Source organism: Chiloscyllium plagiosum, chromosome 28, assembly GCF_004010195.1.
Source record: "Chiloscyllium plagiosum isolate BGI_BamShark_2017 chromosome 28, ASM401019v2, whole genome shotgun sequence".
NCBI lineage: Eukaryota > Metazoa > Chordata > Chondrichthyes > Orectolobiformes > Hemiscylliidae > Chiloscyllium > Chiloscyllium plagiosum.
This window is the reverse complement of record NC_057737.1, coordinates 39,104,031-39,126,300: the sequence shown is the minus strand read 5'-3', so window position 1 is coordinate 39,126,300 and position 22,270 is coordinate 39,104,031. Positions and strand designations below refer to the sequence as shown.

Below are 22,270 nucleotides of genomic sequence, written 5' to 3'. Positions count from 1 at the left end.
GCTCGGCGAACAGAACCACAGCAACGAGCACCCGAGCTACAAATCTTCTCACAAACTTTGAACTACTGAGTGTCTTTAATAAACCATAAGAAATAGGAACAGGAATATGCAGTCCACCCTTTGAGCCTGCTCTATCATTCAGTCAGGTCCTGACTGATCTGACAGTCCTCATGCCCCCTTTCCTGCCCTTTCCCCATAACCCACGATTCCTGTACTGATCAAGAATCTATCTATCTCAGCCTTCAATTACACAAGGATTCTGCCCCTGAAGCTCACTGTGGCAAGAAATTCAAAAGACTCTCAGCCCTCACACAGAAGAAATTCTACCTCATCTCAGTCTTAGATTGGCATCCCTTAATTCTGAGAATATGTCCTCTGGTCCTTGGCTGTCCCAGGAGGGAAATCATCCTGTCAGCATTTACCCTGTCAAGCTGGCTTAGGAATCCTACATGTTTCAATGAGGTCATCTCTTACTCTTGTAAATTCTGATGAATAGAGGCTCACCTGCTTAACCTTTGCTCATAAGACACTCCCTTCAATAGAGTTGGCCCCTTCCAAACTTGATACATTTACCTCTTGAAAGATGAAAGGCAGCAAATTGCTGAAAACAGCAGCCCCTGTAAGTTTTTATCAAAGTCTCACACTATAATGAATTGATAGTAATATCATAGAACATTACAGCACAGTACAGGTCCTTCAGCCTCACTGTTCTTTCATTGTCGTTGTGATAAAAATGTAGAACTTCCTGTCGAACCATATGTCTACCTACATCACATGGAGGGCAGCAGTTCAAGAAAACAGCTCACACGAATCTTTTTGAGGGTAATTAGGGATGGACAATGAATGCTGGTCTTTCCAACAGCACTCAAATCCCACACACAAATTAGAAATCTCTAGCCTATCCAGTCTTTATTAATAGAAAGGTGATACAAGTCATTCCGTTATAAGGTTCATTTTGTGAACAGGAATTAGCTGTAATGCCATTGACGAATTGGGAATGCTGTTTCTCCAGCATGAATTTTTAAAACATGTGTCGGCAGTAATGTGATTACAGCACTGACTTTAAGCGCTGTTTCTAAAGTGTGATAACACTGGGTTGCACAAGAACACAATCATTGCTAATAGAATTCTTCAGGATTCCCAGGGTTAAAGAAATGTTGCTATGCTGTCAGGGAAAATGTTTGGTAATACATTATGGTCACTTGTTGGCAGCAGCAAGAGCCAGTTTCACAATGCTCTGTTCTTTTTCAATGTCTCTAACCTAAGATATGCTTTCTTATTTCAAAAATGCATCGTAGTTGGCCATTTATTTGCAACTTTGTTAGATTATATTGAGTAAAACCATTTGCAGTCAAAATTTTTTCATTTACCATCAAAAGGTGCTGCATTGCAAATTAGCCACCTAAGCAGCCACACTTGTCTGCAAATATTTTATTTTTCCCTGCTGTCCATGAGAGAATTTTCTGAATCAGGATCTTTTTGCTGATGGCTTCTTAATGTCATTTTTCCTTTTTCTCCTCTTTGTAGAATCCGAGATTCCCAGGAAATCTCCAGATGACAGACAGGCAACTAGAAGAGACAGGCGAAAATGATGTAAATAACTTGTAAGTAGCACATTAGACATAGTGTTAAGAAGTGTAAATGAAGTTGGGAGACATGGTTCATTACGTCTTAATTGTCCCTTGAGAGATTTGACGTGAAGGTGAATTTAGAATCTAGTGCTGCCTCAACAATGTGTTTTCTCTCATCATGGAGTCTTGGTGTTTTATCCTTGGCAAATAAATTCCTGCAGGTTTGGATGGGTGCACAATTTTGGAAATAGTATACTGTGAAGTCCAGTTAAATAGAATGAGCAAGAACACTTGCTAATTGTGATTGAAGAAGCAAATTATTTTTATTGTGCGGTGTTAACTAACATTCACTTGATACTTTCAGGATTGTGTTCCATGATTCCATCGCTTTTCAGTGAAAGCATAATTTTTGGTGATGTGGGTGTGGATTGATGCCCTATAATCAGAGTTACTGATTTATGGTGACCAAATCTCTATTTCATGTAAACTGTACAGAATTCTGAGAGGTGCTACATATTCTTGAGATGAGCATGGATTTTTATTTCCCTTTTAAATGGATAACAATGACTTCCTGATAAATGAATAACCTGCTGAAGTGAGTGTAATTCCAAGTCACAGGTTATTTTCTCATGACTTCCTATGTAGTTTTCTCAGGTTGAAGTAAATTGGTTCAGGAATTTAAATTAATATATTGTCAATGTTTTTTCAGCCAGCTAAATGCCATAATGCTTTAGAATCCTGAAATGAATCTACTGAGAAGTCCACATTGTAGAGTTTGTTTGCTGAGTATATAGAGTAGAGCCTTTCTCAGTAGGGACACAAACATTTTGATGCAGACCTCAATGGTTGTGAAAGGATTTCAAATGGCATGGTGACTCAGTGGTTAGTGCTACCGCCTCACATTGCCAGGGACCCGGGTTTGATTCTAACTCTGGGTGACTCTCTCTGCTTGGGTTTCCTCCTCTGGATGCTCCGGTTTCCTTCCATAGTCCAAAGATGTACAGGTTAGGTGGATTTGCCGTGGAAAATGCAAGGTTGCAAGGATAAAGTAGAGGGATGCATCTGGATAAGATGCTGTTTGGAGGGTCAGTGTGGAATTGATGGGCAGAATCTAATTCCTTGATTTTATTTCATATGATATTGCTATAAGACTGGATCAGTTTAGAAACCATTAATTGCTGGCCATTTAGGATTTCTTTGAGGCTAATTCCTGGATAGAGTACCAGTCATTTTAGATATGAATCTGTTTACTCAGAGATATATTAGTTTTGACAGAAAGTAGCTTGCTAACCCTTAGTTGTAGATGTTAGCTGTCATTATGATAGATTAATCCTGATTATTGTACATCTGCCAGGTAAACATTTCTTAATGTTCATACAGATTCTACAGCCTTCTGCAGCAAGTCAGCAGCTTTTTTCCAAGTTTCCCAAATGTGGACACCCAGGAGTGATTGGGAATATTCACTATTTTCGAGAAGGAGAGAAAGCAAATAATCTGAAGCATTTGGTGTTTATCTCAAGGACGAGTACAATACCAATACATCTAGCCCATTATGAAAAGAACATACTGTTCATTCACGTGTTTTGTTTTAAGCAAATTTGTTTGTTAATAATTGGCCTTGGTTTCAGTCTAATCTTCACAAACATGCATCTGCTGTAATTGTTCCTCCTTTCCTTGCTAGCTCATGGTGTGCTCTTAAGCTGCAGGCAGGATGGGCAAACTGATGACAGCACCATGATTCAGAGTTTCATTTCAAATCGGGATGGGAAGAGAAATGTAGGAGTAATAGGGGATAGCGTAGATAGAGAATAGGCACTGTCCTCTGCAGCAAAGACAGAGACCTGAAGACTGTGTTACCTACCTGGTGTCAAGTTCTGGGACATCTCCTCCAGACTGGAGTGGGAGGGGAAGGATCCAGTTATTATGGTCCATGTAGGTACCAATGACATGGGTAGGACTAGGAAAGCAAGTTCTCCTGACTGTTGTGAGCGGCTTGGGATGAATTAAAAAGCAGACCCACAAAGGTAATAATCTCTATCTGAGACTATTTCCTAAACCAAGGATAAATTAACATAAAATAAATCAGATTAGAGAGATGAATGTGTGACACAGAGACAATGTGGGAGAAATGTGTTCTGATTCATACGATACTGACACTGGTCCTGGGGCAAACAAAGGCTTCTTTGTTGGAATGGGCTTCATTTGAACCATGCTGGGACCAGAATCCTGGTGAATCGTACAACAGGGAACTTTAAAATTAACTTGAGGTGACAGGCTGAATTGAAGGGGCATTTAAAAAAATCAAATGGATGCTAGAGACCAGAGGTGCAGCAGAGTGAAGTGGCAAATGGTAAAGTGTGGCAGGAAGGGATAGAAAATAAGCAACGAAGAATGCACCAGAAATAGGACCAGAATGAGTAGTAATGGTACAAAGTCAATGGCTCTTTATCTGAATGTGTGTAGCATTTGTAACAAGATAAATGAGCTTTTAATAAAATATTCATGGGATGTGGGTATTGCTGGCTTGGCCAGCATTTGTTGCTCACACTATTTTGAAATCAGAAACAAAAACAGAAATTGCTGGAAAAGCTCAGCAGGTCTGGCAGCATCTGTGGAAAGAAATCTAAGTTGATGTTTTGGGTCCGATGACCCTTCCTCAGAACAGTTCTGTTCAGCAAATTCTGTGGTCTGATCAGTGACTTGTGTATTTGTAGCAGGCCTCCCTATTTTTTATTCTCCATTCCCTTTAAACTAAAGGCAAGCTTTCCACTTGCTTTTCCTTTTACCCGCTAAACTGGGATGCTAGCTCTTTTGTGATTCCTGAATCCTCTGCACTGCAGCTTTTTGCAGTATAGCCTTATTTTAATAACTATTCTTCATGCCAAATTTCATAACCTTACATTATATTCTGTCTGCCTCATCCTTTTTCCCCCACTTAACCTGTCTATATCCCTTTGTAGACTACTTGTGTTATCCTCACTACCTGCCTTCCTATCTATTTTTGCATCAGACAAAAACCTGGTTAGTACATTCACTTCCTTCATCTGAGTCATTAAGAAATATTGTAAATAATTGTGCTCCCAGAACTGATCCTTTTGGAACTTACAAATTATAGATCGCCATCCTGTAAATTCCTCTTTTTGATCAACCTTAGAACCTCAATTACATAGCATCTATATTGATGACTTGGAAGAAGGGGCAGAGTCTACTTAATATCTCCAGATTTGCTTTTGGTGGGATGGCATGTTGTGATGAGGACATAAGGAATCAGAAAGAATGTAGAGGTACGACGAGTGGGTGGGCGAAAACTTGGCAGGTGGAATTTCACCTAGGAACCCCTGAGGCCATGCACTTTGGGAGGAAGGATCAAAAGGCAGACTATAATTGAATTAGAGACTCCAAGCATATGCAGCGCAGAGGGATCCAGATGTTTTTATGCATAAAACACATAATTGAGCATGCAGGTGCAGCAAATAGAATTTGGCCTTTATTGCAAGGCATTTGTAGTTTAAAAGCAAGAGTCTTGTTATAATTCTACAGGATGTTGGTGAGGCCACAGCTAGAGTACTATGTACAATTTATGTCCCTATGCTTTAACTGAAAGCTGTTCAAAAGAGATTCATGAGGCTGATTCCTAAAATGAAGCTTTTTAGATTAGATTAGATTAGATTATTTACAGTGTGGAAACAGGCCCTTTGGCCCAACAAGTCCACACCGACTGGCCAAAGTGCAACCCACCCAGACCCATTCTCCTACATTTACCCCTTCAACTAACACCTATGGGCAATTTAGCACGGCCAATTCACCTGACCTGCACATTTTTGGATTGTGGGAGGAAACCGGAGCACCCGGAGGAAACCCACGCAGATACGGGGAGAATGTGCAAACTCCACACAGAGTCGCCTGAGGCGGGAATTGTCGGTTCTCTGGCACTGTGAGGCAGCAGTGCTAACCACTGTGCCACCCATATTGATTTATCAAGAATGATTAAATATTTAGGCCTTTATTCATTACAGTTTGGAAGAATGGGGGTGATCTTATTGAAATATACAAACGTCTGAATGGGCTTGACAGGGGAAATGTTGATAAGATGATTCCACCTAGTGGGGGAATCTTGAACCTAGGGACATTGTTATAGGATAAGGGGTCCCTCATTTGAAATGAGTTGTGAAGGAATTTATTTATCCAGGGAGTAGTGACTGTCTGAAATTCTTTACCCCAGACATTTATGGATTCTAGATCACTGAAGTAATTTGAAGGGGGGAGTGAGATTTTTGAAATATTGAAGAGTTGATGGCTTTACTGAACTGGCCTGGAAGACATGTTGAGTTTTGGGGCAATTTAGACATGAACATGTGGAATGGTGGGACACGCTTGAAGGACTGAATGGTCTACTCTTGCTCCTGTTGCTTGTGATCTTATGTAACATTCCATCTGTGGTCTCTTTCCCTTTCTTGTATGCATTCTGAACTGGCCTGAATGTTGGCAAACTTGTTGATAAACTTGGATGAAGTGCAAAAGTGTCCATCTCTTTCCTCTTCAGCCCCACAGCCAGGACTGTGTTGCATTTTCTTCGACAATATTGGACCTTAAGAAAGAAGTAAATTCCATAACTCAAGATTAAAACTAAAGTAATCTGCTTGTTTTGCATAGAACCATTGAAAGCAAGAGTAAGCCATTCAGCCATTTGAGCCTGCTCCACGGTGTGGTGTGACCATGCTGGCCATACAACTCAGTAACCTGTTCTCATTTTCTTTCCATACCCTTTGAACCTTTTAGCCCTCAGCACTATATTGAATAGATATCTAAATCTCTGCACCCCACTTATCTACCCTGATTCAAGAAACTTTGTTTCTAATCCTAATCTTAGATTCATGGGAGAATCTAGGACCCAGAGGGAATAGTCTCAGAATTAAAGGGTGCCAATTTAGGACTGCAATGAGGAGGAATTTCTTGTCTGAGATTTGAATGTCATTGGAACGTCTTACCACAGTGAGTTTTGGGAGCAAAGTCATTGTGTATATTTGAGGCCAAGATACCATATATACTCAAGTAATAGTCGAACTCAGGCTAAAGTTGACACCCTACTTTTAGCAAAATAACCTGAAATTTTCCATATATCTTGTGTAACTGTTGACCCTAGTTTTTCGCAGATAACAGATCAAAGTTTGAGTCAGTGTGCCGGTCATCACATCCCGCTCCAGCTTTCCAGTTTGCCGGTTGTTCCGATCTGCTCCCAGTCATCCAGTCCGCTAATTGTTGTATTTTGCTCCAGGTTTTCAGCATTATCATAAATCGGTTTCTTTTCTTTTCTCATTTAGAGATCAACTGGGCTTCTCCTAAAGATACAGTATGAATTTTGATAGGCATGAATTCCGATGGTCATGAATTCCAGCCCCTCGAAAGTAGTATCCATGTAATAGTCGACCCCATAAATTTAATCTTAAAAAGTCGTCAAAAAATTTGACTATTATTCGAGTACATACAGTAGATTCTTGAACAGTAGAGGGATTGAAGGTTACAGGGAAAGGGCAGAAAAGTAGATGTGACAACATGATCCTACTAAGTGGTGGATCAGGCTTGAGGGACTGAATGGCCTAGTGCAGTTCCTCTTCCGGATTTATGGTCTTATTTCTGTTCCTTCCTACAAGGGCAAGCATTTCAAGTTTTAGGCAAGATTTGCAGAGGGAATGTGAGAATTTTTTTAATGCAACTAGCGGCATTGACCTGGAATTCTTCACTTGCACTCTTTCTCGTAAGCAGAGATGATCTGTGATTCCAAAAAGAAAATGGATGGACACATGAGTGAAATGTTGTTGCAGTGCTACAGGAGAAATGGGACTGATTACATTGATCGACAGTGAGCTTGTTAGAATACAGTAGGCTGAATGCGACACTTTAATTGTCTTTGCAGCACTTGTGCGAGTTGGTAGAGACTTCATTTTCCAGAACCTTACATTGTGGATTGCTTTGTGATTTGCTAGTTTTTTTTCCTCCTTCAAAAGCTTCCAAAAGCCACCATTTTTACCTTCTTTTCAGTTCCTATCTTTAATGTTCTGGCCTTTGTTTCTCGCTGTTGATTTATTTCTAAGTTGTCATGTTTTGACAAGTGAGAAATGCTAGAAAAGTGCGACATGGTGATGATGTTGCCTCACTTCAGTTTAAGATGTGTTCAAGCACTTTAATTTTTGTAGCCAAGAAAACATTTCTGAACAATTTATCACGTGATGATCTTAGGCAGGTATGTCCCTTGGCCTCAAAACCAGCAGTCAGTGAAAGGTTACATGAAAATAGTAGACTTTGTTAGCATTTCAAATTTGCAAAACCTTTGTCGTCAGACCGTTTAAATGAAAAGGTGCGCTTATTAACATGGTTCAAAAAACACACAATATCTGCCACACCCAGAACCTTCCATATGGACAAATCTTCTCAAAACTTGCTAAGATAAATACTATTTCTCATTCAATGCTGATTAATTAAACACATCAGCTTTGGAAGCAACTGCATGCCTCTTTCCAACCCATTTAAGGACTGAGCGCTAAGTGAGAGTCTGATAGCTTCCCTGAAGATAGCAACTTCAGGGAAGCTGTCAGGCTAAATCTTGGTGCCCTTGTTATTTGTACCAGGCTGAAATCGAGCCTGTATTGTGCAGAATTTATTTCTGATAGCTTGCAATGTGTAGCCATCATGATGGTCTGGACGGCAAAAATTTCATGCTGCTTTAGAGACCTTTTCGCATCCATTCAAGGCAAGTCCTTGTCATGATTTTGGCAAAGAATCAGAGCGTCCACATGTCTGAGTTTTCATCCCCAGGTGTTGTGTCATACACCAATGTCAACTGAAGCCCTTTTTGTAAACATTAGAAATGCACATCACGGCTTAGCATTGCACACGATCTGAAGGAAGTATTTCTGCTGCTCACCTAGGGAGTTCTGAGCCATAATTTGAACTTGTCAACACGCAGTTCTTTATCCCAAAGGTTAACCTACATTGTGACATAGTTTGTCATGAAAACCGCAGCATTTTTTACATTCTAGAAAAGCATGTTCAATCTCTGGTTGGTGTCTTCTGAAGTCTGAGGATTGCTGTTAATCAACCACTGAGACAGTCTATATCAATCTGTACCAACTATGAAGTGATTGAGACATGATTCAGTGATTGCTGAAATTAATAATCTTCAATTTGTATGAAAGAAGCTTGTTGACATCTCAGTGATACTGGACTGCTTTGGCTGTACATTCTGTGATCATGATCTTATCCTCCACAAGTACCTGATGAAGGAGCGGCGCTCCAAAAGCTAGTGCTTCCAAATAAACCTGTTGAACTATAACCTGGTGTTGTGTGATTTTTAACGTTGTCCACCCCAGTTCAACACTGGCACCTCCAAGTAATGGCTCTGAGAGAAAGTAATCCTTCTAATCTTTGTTTTAAATGGGCTACTCCTTACTCTTGAGATTATGCCCTTTCGTCCTCGACCCTCCCATGAGGGGAAACAATCTCTCCATATCTACCCTTTCAAATGCCTGACCTTCTGGTTTCAATAAGGTTGCCACACACAATTTGAAACCATTATGAGTACAGGCCCAACTAAATCAAATTCTCTGCATTAAAAAAACCCTCTGTACCTGGATTAAATCTAGCAAACCTCCTATGAACTTCCTCCAATGTCAGTATATTTTTTTCTTGGATAGGGAGACCAAACCTGTTCACCTGTCAGCAATATGTCTGTTTTTACACTACCTTCCCTTTGGAATAAAGGGTAAAATTCCATTTACCTTCCCTGTTACCTGCTGAACTTGGATGCTAGCTTTCTGTAGTTCATGCAGGAGGACCCACCAGAGCCCCCTCTGCTGCAACTTCTTGCAGTCTTTCACCATTTAAATAATTTTCAGCTCCTCTATTCTTCCTGCCAAAGTGCAGAACCTTACATTTTCTACATTTAATTCCATGTACCAAGTTTTGTGCCCACTCACTTGACCTGTTGCATCCCTCTGTATACTGTGTGTCATCCTCACCACTCACTTTTCTATATATTCTTGCATCATCCCACAAACCTGGTCCGTTAACTTTTCTCGTCCAAGTCATTAATATATATAGTAAATAATTGTGACCCCAGCACTTATCCCTGTGGTGCTGACTAGTTGACATCCTGAAAGTGCACTTTTTTTTTAATCCCTGCCTTCTATTGGTTAACTAGTCTCAAGTCATGAACTCATAGAGATGTACAGCATGGAAACAGACCCTTTGGTCCAACTCATCCATGCTGACCAGATATTCTAACCTAATATAGACCCATTTGCTAGCACTTGGCCTATATTCCTCTAGGCCCTTCCTATTCATATACCCATCCAGATGCCTTTTAAATGTTGTAATTGTACCAGCCTACACCACTTCCTCTGGCAGCGCATTCCATACACGCACCACCTTTTGTGTGAAAAAGTTGTCCCTTAGGTCCCTTTTAAATTTTTCCCCTCACATCCTAAACCTGTGCCCTCTCCCCAACACCATGGGTCTCACCTTCTATAGATTGATTTGCGATACCTTATTGAAACACCTTTTTGAAATTCAAATCAATTATATCCATCGCTTTCCCTTTATCCTACTTTCTACTTAGCAGGGGGATTGAGTTTAAGAGCCGTGAGGTTATGCTGCACCTCCATGGAGCCTGGTTAGACCATACTTGGAATATTGTGTCCAGTTTTGGTCACCTCATTACAGGAAAGATGTGGAAGTTTTGGAGAAAGTGCAGAGGAGATTTACCAGGATGCTGCCTGGACTGGAGGGCATATCTTATGAAGAAAGGTTGAGGGAGTGAGGGCTTTTCCCATTGGAATGAAGAAGGATGAGAAGTGACTTGATAGAGGTGTACAAGATGTTGAGAGGCATAGCTAGAGTGGATAGCCAGAGACCTTTTCCCCGGGCAGAAATGTCTATCATGAGGGATCATTATTTTAACATAGTTGGAGGAAGGTTTAGGGGAGATGTCAGAGGTAGGCTCTTTACACAGAATGGTGGGTGCGTGGTAGTAGAGTCAGGTACATTAGGGACATTTAAGCGACTCTTGGATAGGCACCTGGGAGATAGCTCAATGAAGAGTTGTGTCGGCTAGTCTGATCTTAGAGTTGGATAAAAGGCCGGCACGACAACGAGGGCCAAAGGGCCTGTACTGTGCTGTACTGCTCTATGTTCTATGTTCTACTTTCTCAAAAAACTGCAATAAACTTGTCAGACATGATTTTCCCCTTTGTGAAGCCTTGCTGGCTCATCTTGATCATATTATGTGTTTCTAAATGCTCTGCTGTGACTTCCTTCATAGTAGACTGTTCACATTTTCCTATTAACAGATGTTAAGCTAGCTGGACTATCACTCTATAAATCTATGACTCTCGTTACCTGTTTTTGTCTCCCCTGTTTGAATGAAGATGTTAGATTAGCAGTTTTGAAATCCTCTGGCACTTGCCCAGGTTCTGAGGATTCTTGGAAGTTTACCACCAGCGCATCTACTTTCTGAGTAGTTATTTCCTTTAAAATCCTAGAGGGCAAACCATCAAGCTCCGGTGACTTCAGCCCCAGTAGTTTATCCAAATATGTTTTCTCTAATATAGTTATTGTATTTAATTCCTCACCCTCTTTCGCCCCTTGATTGTCTACTATTTTTGGAATACTATTAGATTCCTTTACCTTCAAAACAGATGCATAGCACTTGTTCAACTTCTTTGCCATTTTCTTGTTCCTCATTATATTTCCCCAGCCACATTCTCTAAGTGGCCTGTGTTCACTTTGGCACCTCTCTTCTGTTTTATGTCTTTTGAGAGGCTCTTTCTGTCTGTTTTTATATTACTTGCTAGTTTGCCCTCACAGTTTGTTCTCACTTTATGATGTTTTTGGTCGTCTTCTGTCGGTTTATAAAACTTTCCCAATCCTTTAACTTATTATTAATCGTTTTTCACATTGTATGTTTTCCTTTCAATCTGATATTATTGTTAAACTGGCCATAGTTAGCCAAGGGATTTATCTTCTTTCTAAAATCATCCCTCCTCACTGGATAAATTTTTTGCCATGAATCATGAACTGTCTTCTTAAATTTCTGCTATTGTCTGTTTTGCTAAACTCTGTTTCCAGTCCACTCCAGCCCATTCTGTCCTCACCCCTATGTTATAACCTTATTTAACTTCACTGTGGTTTCTTCCCACCTCAGATTTTTGCTATCACACTATGTGCTAAATTCTACCATGTCACTGTTTCCTAGGAAATGTTTTACTCTGCGATCAATTATTAAACCTGGCTCTTTGCACATCAAATCCAAAATAGCCTGATTCCTGCTTGGATCCACAGCTCAGTGTACACTATGACTTATTCCGCATGGTTCCCAACGTCAATTTGATTTTCTCAATCTACATGAAGATTGATGTTACAAATGATTAATGCACTGCTTCTGGTTCCATGGCCAATTTATCTCCCAGTTTATTCACTGTCATACAAAACGCTTAGTATCAGAGACATAGAGACTATTCCCACTAGTCTACTTTTCCCTTTGTTATTGCATACCTCCAATTATATGGATTCTATGTTATTTCATACTAAATACTATTTTTGTGAGGTATTGAGAGCAGGGCGGGGGACTATTAACTATGCCTGGGCCTGCAAACTCTGCTGGGTATTACAAGCAGACTAACGATGAAGCGCAGTTAAATCAGAAGGTTCAAGCATGTGACAGAGGTATTGAATGGAGAAACTCGGTAAACAAGGTAGATTTTGATGTTCCCTTTTCAGATACCATTGTGTTTCATTTTTCATCAGATAACTGTGGACGGTGTTGAACAATGATACATTTTGATGGTCTCTCCTTTGTTCAGAAATGAGATTGATGTCTCTGCTAGTGTGTTGTGTTGGTATGCTTGGAATGTTCTTCCACTAGAAGGATTCGTGGTGTTGATGAGTTCACTTTTGTTCTGACAATTGGTGGACAATTCTTGAAGCCTCAATTTGTTCATTTTCTGTACAATAGATGCTATTTTAAAATCTGACAGAAGTTAAACTCGATAACTAGATAAACTAGATAAGTAATTTAAAAAACACAATTTAGTATATTGTTTTGGCTGCCCGCTGGTCATTACAGTAGAAAGGGATAGGTATTTGTCTTTTTGTCTGAGAGTAAATGAGTTCATTACTTCAGTGAGGAAAAGAAACCACTGTTAGCTGGAATCTGCATTAGTTTCAAAGAGATGAATGTGCTGAAGAATTCTTTGAAAACACAATAGACGTGAAAATCCAGTGGGAGTAATGTATAAGCATGTCAGAAAAATCTTTAACAAATAATCATGTGGAAGCCTGCGAGGGAAGAACTGTGATATTGAATTGCGAAGGTGGGGGTAAACAAGATTAAAAATTATTGGAATGGGTCTGGACAGTGATTGGAAGTGGCCAATGATGTCCCTTGGGGCTAGGTTCTGGTGGTACTTCTGTTCACTGCAAATTTGGATAGAGATCTAGAGTTTGTGGTGTTGGAATTTGTGAATTATATCATGAATAGAAGTTATAGTTAGCCAAATAGATTGACCAACATCTCTCTGAGGTGGGATGGCTACTTGTTCGCTGGAGTGGACATGATGGGCTGAATAGCCGCCATCTATCCATTAAATTTCTATAGTTAGATTCTCTCTTGTTGGACACGATCATTACCTGACACTTGTGAGCCATGAATGCTACAAAGAACAAAGAGAATGCACAGCTCAGGAACAGGCCCTTCGGCCCTCCAAGCCTGAGCCGATCCAAATCCACTGTCTAAACCTGTCGCCCAATTCCTAAGCATCTGTATCCCTCTGCTCCCCACCTACTCATGCATCTGTCCAAACGCACCTTAAATGAATCTACCGTGACTGCCTCTACTACCTCTGCTGGCAATACGTTCCAGGTACCTACCACCCTCTGTGTAGAGTATTTAAACTTTTCACCTGTCACCTTGAAAGTGTGACCTCTCGTTATTGAATCCTTCACCCTGGGGAAAAAGCTTATCTCTATCTACCCTGTCTATACCCTTCATTATTTTGTAGACCTCAATCAGGTCCCCTCTCAATCTCCTTTTTTCTAATGCAAACAATCCTAACCTACTCAGCCTCTCTTCATAGCTAGCACCTTCCATACCAGGCAATATCCTCATAAACCTTCTCTGCACCCTCTTCATAGCGTCCACATTCTTTTGGTAATGTGGCAACCAGATCTGTATACAGTATTCTAAATGCAGCCGAACCAATGTCTTGTACAATTTTAACATGACCTACCAGCTCTGATACTCAATACCCTGTCCGATGAAGGCAAGCATACCATATGCCTTCTTGACCACTATATCCACCTGTGCAGCAGCCTTCAGGATACAAAGGATCTGAACTCCCAGATCTCTCTGCTCATCAACCTTCCCAGGGCTCTTCTGTTTACTGTATAATTCGCTGTAGAATTAGACTTCCCAAAATGCATCACCTCGCATTTGTCTGGATTAAAGACCATCTGCCACTTCTCCGCCCAACACTCCAGTCTATCTATATTCTCCTGTATTCTTTGACAGTCCCCTATGCTTTCTGCTTCTCTACCAATCTTCATGTCATCTGCAAACTTGCTGATGAGTGCCCTCTTCCAGATCAGTTATGTATATCATAAACAACAGTGGCCCCAGCACTGATCCCTGTGGAACAACACTGGCCACCTTCCTCCATTTCGAGAAACTCCCTTCAACTACTACTCTGTGTCCTGTTGCTCAGCCAGTTCTTTATCCACCTAGCTAGAACATCCTGCACACCATGTGACTTCACTTTCTCCATTAGTTTACCATGGGGAACCTATTCAAATGCCTCACTAAAGTCCATGTATATGACATCTGCAGCCCTTCCTTCATCTATCAACTTGGTCACTTCCTCAAAGAACTCTGTTAAGTTGGTAAGGCACGATCTACTCCGCACAAACCATGTTGCCTATCACTGATCAGCCCATTCTTTTCCAAATATAAATAGATTTTATCCCTCAGTACCTTCTCCAGCAACTTTCCCACCACTGAAGTCAAGCTCACTGGTCTGTAGTTACCCGGAATATCCCTACTACCCTTCTTGTACAGGGGGACAACATGAGCAACTCTCCAGTCCTCCGGTACTTCACCTGTGTTTAAGGATGCTACAAAGATATCTGTCAGGACCCCAGCTCAGTGAACACTGATGCAAAGTAATCATTCTGAAACTCACCCATTCTCTTAGGTTCGACACACAGCCTTCCTTCCTTTTCCTTTAGTGGACCAGTCCTTTCTCTAGTTACCTGCTTGCTTCTTATATAAAAATAAAAGGCTTTGGGATTCTCCTTAATTCTGCTCGCTAAAGTTATTTCATCACCCCTTTTAGCTTGCTTGATTCCTTGTTTAAGACTGGTCCTACTCTCCCGATATTTCTCCAGGGCCTGTTCTGTTCTTAGATGCCTGGACCTTCCATATGCTCCCCTTTTTCTCTTGGTTATTCGTACGATTTCTCCTGTCGTCTACGGTTCACGAATCTTGCCCTTCCTATCCTTTGCCTTCAATGGGACATGCCTATCCTGCACTATCTTTAACCTATCTTTGAAAGCCTCCCACATATCAAATGTGGGCTTCCCTTCAAATAGCTGTGTCCAATCCACGTTTCCCAGCTTCTGCCTAATTCGGATATAATTGACCTTGGCCCAGTTTAGTACTCTTCCCTTAGGACCACTCTCATCTTTGTCTACGAGTATTCTAAAACTTACAGAATTGTGGTCACTGCTCCCAAAGAAATCCCCCACTGCAACTTCTACCACCTGTCCTGGCTCATTCCCCAACACCAGGTCCAATATGGCCCCTTCCCTCATCAGACTGTTGACCTACTACCAATATGTACTTGCTACTTGCAACATGCTACTTGCCACTTTTTAGTCCAAAGGTGCAATTGAAAACAGTACATTTCTACTGCAGGGATGGTGAGCCAGCTCCTTATCCAATGTCTAGGCTGGCTAGGCTGAAGCTTGACTGTTATATCATTAGTTTGGAGGAAAATCAATTTGTTGTGAATGAATAACCCAACATATTTTAGCAACTTCAGGAGAGGAGGAAAAAAAATTGAAGACAAAAATTATAATTAAAGTTATCCTGTATCAGCCAAGCAGAAACTGAACTGAAGGGAGCTGTGGTCAGGTCATGACCCAGCCTCCTCAAAAAACTGATGGATGTTGTGTGGATTCAGTTCATACACTTTTAAAAACCATTCATGGATATAAATGTCACTGGCATTTAATTCTCCACAAGGTGATGATAAGCCGCCACCTTGAACTGCTGCAGGTACAGTGAATCATTGATACTTCATGGTATGTCTGACATCACACTGCTGGAGTCTGAGGAACACAATATCCACAGATTAAATCACTCATCTCTGCATCTGTTTCTTTTTGGGCTTCCTCTTAGGACTAATATGAAAAGAGTGAAGCCTCTGAAATACGTTTCAATGGAATTGAGTTGACGCAGGCTATTTCTAGAGCCAGCACCTGTTTAAACAAAATAACAGTGAATGTATTATATCTGATGAAGGTAATCAGATGTAATTCTGGGCAAAGTTGTCTTGAAGGATTCTTGAATCTGTTTTAAGTCACATGAATGATAAACAGAGTGATAAATTATTATGATAAAATTGTTGACATAACACAACTTATGAAGGACAGTGAACACACTGCTCCTTTTCACAAAGGTCTCTTATGATGGGTGGTTGCAATGCACTTATATTAAGTATTGCCTCTAGAGGCAGCCAAAGTGCAGCAATTTAGCTTGGATTGTGACTTCCTCATTCTTTGATCAGCATCTGTCTGTAGCAAATAGTCTGCAGGCCATTTGCAGTCATGTCTACAAAACAGAAATGCTTGCCCTTACCTTTAAGTATTTAAGGATAAATGTTAGATGCAGAGTTGAAGACCAGGGCAGCCAGGCTCAAGAAATTAGGAAATGTTTCTTATGAATTAGCCTGAACTTGTTGCCTTTTACTGAAAGGACAAATTATTTGCAATTTCTAGCTATACGCATGGACAAGTGCAAAGGTCAGTCCAACCAGTTTCAATTGGTGCTTATCTCTGCGTGACCAAATGAATCTTCAACTCTGTATCCCTGGGCATTAATTCATGACTAGTGCAATATTGCTGCCTCACAGCGCCAGAGACCCGGGTTCAATTCCGCCTCAGGCAACTCTGTGTGTGGAGTTTGCACGTTCTCCCCGTGTCTGCGTGGGTTTCCTCTGGGTGCTCCGATTTCCTCCCACAGTCCAAAAAGTGAACAGGTTCGGTGAATTGGCCAAATTAAATTGCCAGTAGTGTTAGGTGAAGGGGTAAATGTAGGGTCTGGTTGGGTTGCGCTTTGGCGGGTCGGTGTGGACTTGTTGGGCCGAAGGGCCTTTTTCCACACTGTAAGTAATCTAATCTATTGTTTTTGTGGAAAAAAAACTAGCACTGAGAGCAAGTCCCTGGCAGTTCATACAACAATTTAAAAGGTCTTGCTAAAATAGAATAATTACTTTGACAGGTTTTCTCTCCTTCCCAACTGAGACGTACAAAATATAGTACAGCACAGGAACAGACCCTTCGGCCTAGCAATGCTGCGATGACACATGTCTTTCTAAACTCAAACCTTTTTTGCCTTTACGTGGTTCATATCCCTGTATTCCATGTCTATTCATGTATCTATCAAAACGCCTCTGAAATAGTGCTATTGTATCTGCTTCCACCATCACTTCTGGCAATAGATTCCAGGCACTTACCACCCTCCGTGTTTTAAAAAAAAACAACTTGCCTCTCACATCACCTTTAAACTTACCCACGTTTATCCTAAACCTACATCCCCTAGGAATTGACATATCTCCCTGGGGAAAAGACGCTAATGATCCATTTTATCCATGCCTCATAATTTTCTAAACTTTTGTCAGATCACTCCCTCATCCTTCAATATTCAAGTGAAAACATACCAAGTTTGTCGAATCTCTCTTCATAGCTAATATCCTTCAAACTAGGCACTATCTTGGTAAACTGTTTCTGAACCCTCTCCAAAGCCTCCACATCCTCCTTGTAGTGTGGCAACCAGCACTATGCACCATATTCCAAATGTGGCCAAACTGAAGTTTTATACAGCTGCACATGACTTACCATCTCTATGCCCTGACCGACAAAGACAAGCATGCTACATGCCTTCTTGACCACCTTATCCATGTATTGCCACTTTCAGGGACTTGTAGACCTGTATACTTAGATCCTTCTGTATGTTGATGCTACTAAGGGTTCTGCCATTTACTGTATACTTCACTCCTGCATTAGATCTATCAAACTGCATCACCTTGCATTTGTCCAGATTAAATTCCATGTTCTGTTTCTCAGCTCAAAGTTCGAGAGCCTCTCTCCATTCTATGTATCCTCTGGGAAATCCACCTCACTATCCGCAGGTCCCCTAATGTCTGTGTCGTTTGTAAATTTACCAATCAGACCACCTACATTCTCCTCCAAATCATTTATATACATCATAAACAACAGGGCTCCCAGGACTGATCTCTGCGGGTCACCAGTTGTCACAGATTTCCTGCCAGATAAATCACCCTTCCACTGCTATCTCTGGCTTCTATGACTAAGCCTGCCTGTATCCATTTTATCAGCTCACTACGGATCCCATGTGACTTCACCTCTTGTATCTGCCGACTATGAGAGACCTTGTCAAAAGCCTTGTTAATTTGTACATAGAGTTGATAAAGTGTGCCGCTGGAAAAGGCACAGCAGGTCATGGAGCATCTGAGGAGCAAGAGTGTCTCACAGACTCTTTTTTTTTTTCAAGAAGTACCCAAGAGGATTGATGAAGGCAGGCTGGTAGCTGTAACCCAATGTGCATATCGGCAACATCTACCAGCCTTTCCTCATCACTTCCCCGCACAAAGCCATGCTGCCTATCACTTATAATAAGTCCATATTTTTCCAAATGTGAGTAAATCCTATCCCTCAGAATCTTCTCCAATACTTTCCCTATCCTGGATCTAAGACTCACTTGCCTGTAATTTCCCAGATTATCCTGATTGCCGTCTTTAAACAAAGGAAAAAAGTTAGCTGTTCTCCAGTCGCCTTGGTCCTCTCCTGTGAGTAAAGAGGATACACAGATTTAATACAAGGCCCCAGCAACCACCTCATCTGTCTCCCTCAGCATACTGCGATAGATCCTATCAGGTCATAGGGACCTAACTACCGTAATGCTTTTTAAAACTCCCAACACAGCCTCCATTGTTATATTGACATGCCCCAGAATATCAACATACCCCTCCCAAGACTCCTCACCCACCATGTCCTTCTCCTTTGGAAATATTGATGCAAAGTTTTTGTTGGGGACTTCACCCACTCCCTCTGGCTCCAAGCATAAATTCCTTCCTTTGTCCTTGAGTGGATCTATCGTTTCCCTTGCTACCTTCTTGCTCCTAATAAATGTATGAAATGCCTTGGGGATTTTCTTTAATCCTGTTTGCCAACAACCTATCAGGCCTCCTCTTAGCCCCCCTCATTACTCTTTTGAGTCCCTTCCTGCTATCTTTGTATTCTTTGTGTATGTGCCCCCTCACCTCTGTCCAAGGCTCCAAATGAGCCTTCCACATCCGTCAGAGATTTAGCTGCACTTCCACACATGTTATTCAATGTATTCGTTGCTCTCAACGCGGTCTCCTCTACATTGGGGAGACGGCGTCTACTTGCGGAATATTTCAGAGAACATCTCTGGGGCGTACGCAAAAAGCAACCCCCCCCCCCCCCCCCCCCCCCCCCCCCATGGCCGAACACTAACTTCCCCTCCCACTCCCCAAAGACTTGCAGGTCGTGGGCCGCCTCCATCCCCAAATCCTAAACACCCGCCGCCTGGAGGAAGAACGCCTTATCTTCCGCCCTAGGACCCTCCAACTACATGGGATCAATGTGGATGTCACCAGTTTCCTCGTTTTCCCCTCCCCACCTTATCCCAGATCCAAACTTGCAATTTAGCACCGCCTTCTTGATCTGTCCTACCTGTCCAACGTCCTTCCCACCTATCAGCGCCACCTTCCTGTCCGACCTATCACCTTCACTCCCACCTTCATCTACCTCTCCCACTCTCAGCTGCCTTCCCCCCTAGCACCACCCCCCTCCCATTTATCTCTCAGCCCCCTCAGCTCACAAGCCTCATTCCTGATGAAGCGCTTATGCCTGAAACGCTGATTCTCCTGCTCCTCGGATGCTGCCTGACCGGCTGTGCCTTTCCAGCACCATACTCTTGACTATGACCAATGTTCCCCTATTGTTTGTTTGCTGTGTGAGGCCTGTTTGTTTCACTGTGTGATTGCTTTAAGCTTGCTGTGCAACTGCACATGTGCACATCTTAAAGGGAACATTGATTGTGTTTTGCTTGTGCAGTACTGGGGAATTGCCTTGGAAGGCCTTGTCAGTGTCACTTAAAAGTAATGCCAGCACAGAAACTTGAAAATCCTCTACACAATCTAACTCTGTTGCATGATTTTAAAATTTTTGCTTCCCTTATTATGGAAAAAGACAACTGGATTCTAATGCCACTTGCTTGATCAAGTGCTTTCTGACATTATTCTAAGCTTGCCTTTTCATAGTTTTCCTCAAGTGTTAGCATCCAACTTCAAATATTGCTCAGCTTGACTAAAAATGGTGAAACATGCTGCACTAGGCTGGTTTGGTTTAATGCTTCATGCATTGTCTTTTCAATGCTTTTCTCTGTTTCTGTTATGCATTAGACTTGCGGTGCCTTGCCCTGTATCGAGTTCTCTCCATCTAACTGCTCAACTCCGCTAAGGCTTAGTTTTGGAATAGAAATAAATGTTTTGGGACAGATATCTTTGCCTCTACTGTCACTTGTTATATACATATTTTAACTTAATCTCTCATTTAGTCATCTACTAAGTCAAGGGTCTGTCATCATTCCTTGCTTTAGATTTGCATAGACAATAGAGGGATCATTGGGTTTACTGCTCATAAGGTTGAGAAATTAACAGATAGTTTATCTGTTCCTGGACTTCTGTGTGCACTTCTTTACCGCAACTCAGTGAGTCCTATACCTGACAGGTATTTTGATCTACTTGGAGGATAGTGGAGTATGCTGTGCCATGCAAACAGTCATCTAGTTTGCAAATCAGCTTCTTAACCACAGTGCTGCCATGTCTCTGAGAGGCCAGTGTACATTTTTTTAACTACAGGATTTTGTATGGCCCAGTTTAAGCAGAAGTAATTGAGGATTTGATGAACAGTGAGACAATGCATGTATAGTGCATCACTGATAAAATCTTTGACTGATAGATGCCTTTTCTGTTTTCTTGTCAGTTTTCAGCTGACAGTGGAAATGTTTGATTATCTGGAATGCGAGCTCAACCTTTTCCAGGCAGGTAAGTCAGCAATTTTGACATTATATTGAATTGAATACTGAATTTGGTTTTTATTTACTCATATTTTGCAAAGGATTTTATATATGATCTTGTGACTTGTTGCACAGCAATACAAGTTGACATTAATGCAGTTGCCATGGGCTTAACTTCTCTGAAGTAGAATGGGTGATCTTCCCATCACTTTTTAAAACTGAATAAATATGGTGATCAATTGCACACTGACCTTCCATAAATCTGTCTGCTTGAGCCAGTTGCATATCTGCATCTCTGAATCAGAATAGTTAGAGTTCGCACCCATTCCCAAGACTGAGTCCAGTCTAAGCTGACATGCCAGTGCATTACTGAGGAACTGCTGCTTTGCCAGAAATTCCATGTTATGGTTGAGACTTTAAATTGAGATTATCCTGTGCCTATTTAGATGTTTCACTCAAAACATATTTAACAGTGTGAGCCCAAAAGTGGGTTCAACTAGTTTCTTCTCAAAATGAAGGCTGTACAAAAAAATTTAAGTGGAATTGCTCTCACTTTTTGTGGGTCCTTGCAATGACTGCACTTCGTTACATAACACTGGCATTACTTATTGAATAGGAGAAAGTGAAGACTGCAGATGCTGAAGACCAGAGTCAAGAGTGTGTTGCTGGGAACGCACAGCAGGTCAGGCAGCATCCGAGGAGCAGAAGAATCGACGTTTCGGACATAATCCTTTCATCAGGGGTGAGGCTTGTAGGTTGGGGGAAAGGTAGCTGAGAAAGCGATTGGTGGATGAAGGTGAGGGAGTAGGCAATAGGTCAGAGAGGGAGGTGATGGACAGGTCTGGAGGATGGCACTGCGTTGGAGGCTTGGGACTGGGATAACGTCAGGGGAATGGAAATGAGGAAGCTGATGAAATCCACATTTATCCCATGTGGTTGCAGGGTCCCAAGGCGGAATTTGAGGCACTGTTCCTCCAGGTGTCAGATGGTAACGGTTTGGCGGTGGAGGAAGCCCAGGATCTGCACGTCCTTGACGGAGTGGGAGGGGAAGTTGAAGTGTTCAGCCACGGGGCGGTGGGATTGATCGATGTCCCAGAGATGTTCTATGAAACGATCCGCAAGAAAGCGTCCTGTCTCCTCGTTGTAGAGGAGACCACACCGGATGCAACGGATGTAGTAGATGACAATGGTAGAGGTACAGGTAAATGTCTGACGGATGTGGAAGGAATGTTTGGGACCTTGAACGGAGGTGAGAGGAGTGGTGTGGACGCAGGTTTTGGAGTGGTGTGGACGCAGGTTTTGC

The 22,270-nt window shown here is 41.7% G+C and overlaps 1 protein-coding gene across 5 annotated transcripts in view; it reads left to right on the top strand.

Moving 5' to 3' along the window:
* The window catches only part of hip1 (huntingtin interacting protein 1), a 338,601-nt gene that overhangs the window by 202,433 nt on the left and 113,898 nt on the right, over positions 1-22,270 (top strand). For 4 of the 5 annotated variants that reach the window (XM_043718716.1, XM_043718713.1, XM_043718715.1 and 1 more), the window contains exons 6-7: positions 1,528-1,604; positions 20,934-20,995. In XM_043718716.1, the coding sequence (XP_043574651.1) occupies positions 1,528-1,604; positions 20,934-20,995 (139 nt within the window). Of the gene's footprint in view, positions 1-1,527; positions 1,605-9,667; positions 9,678-20,933; positions 20,996-22,270 lie in introns of those variants that run through there. The other variant, XM_043718717.1, reaches the window with a different exon arrangement.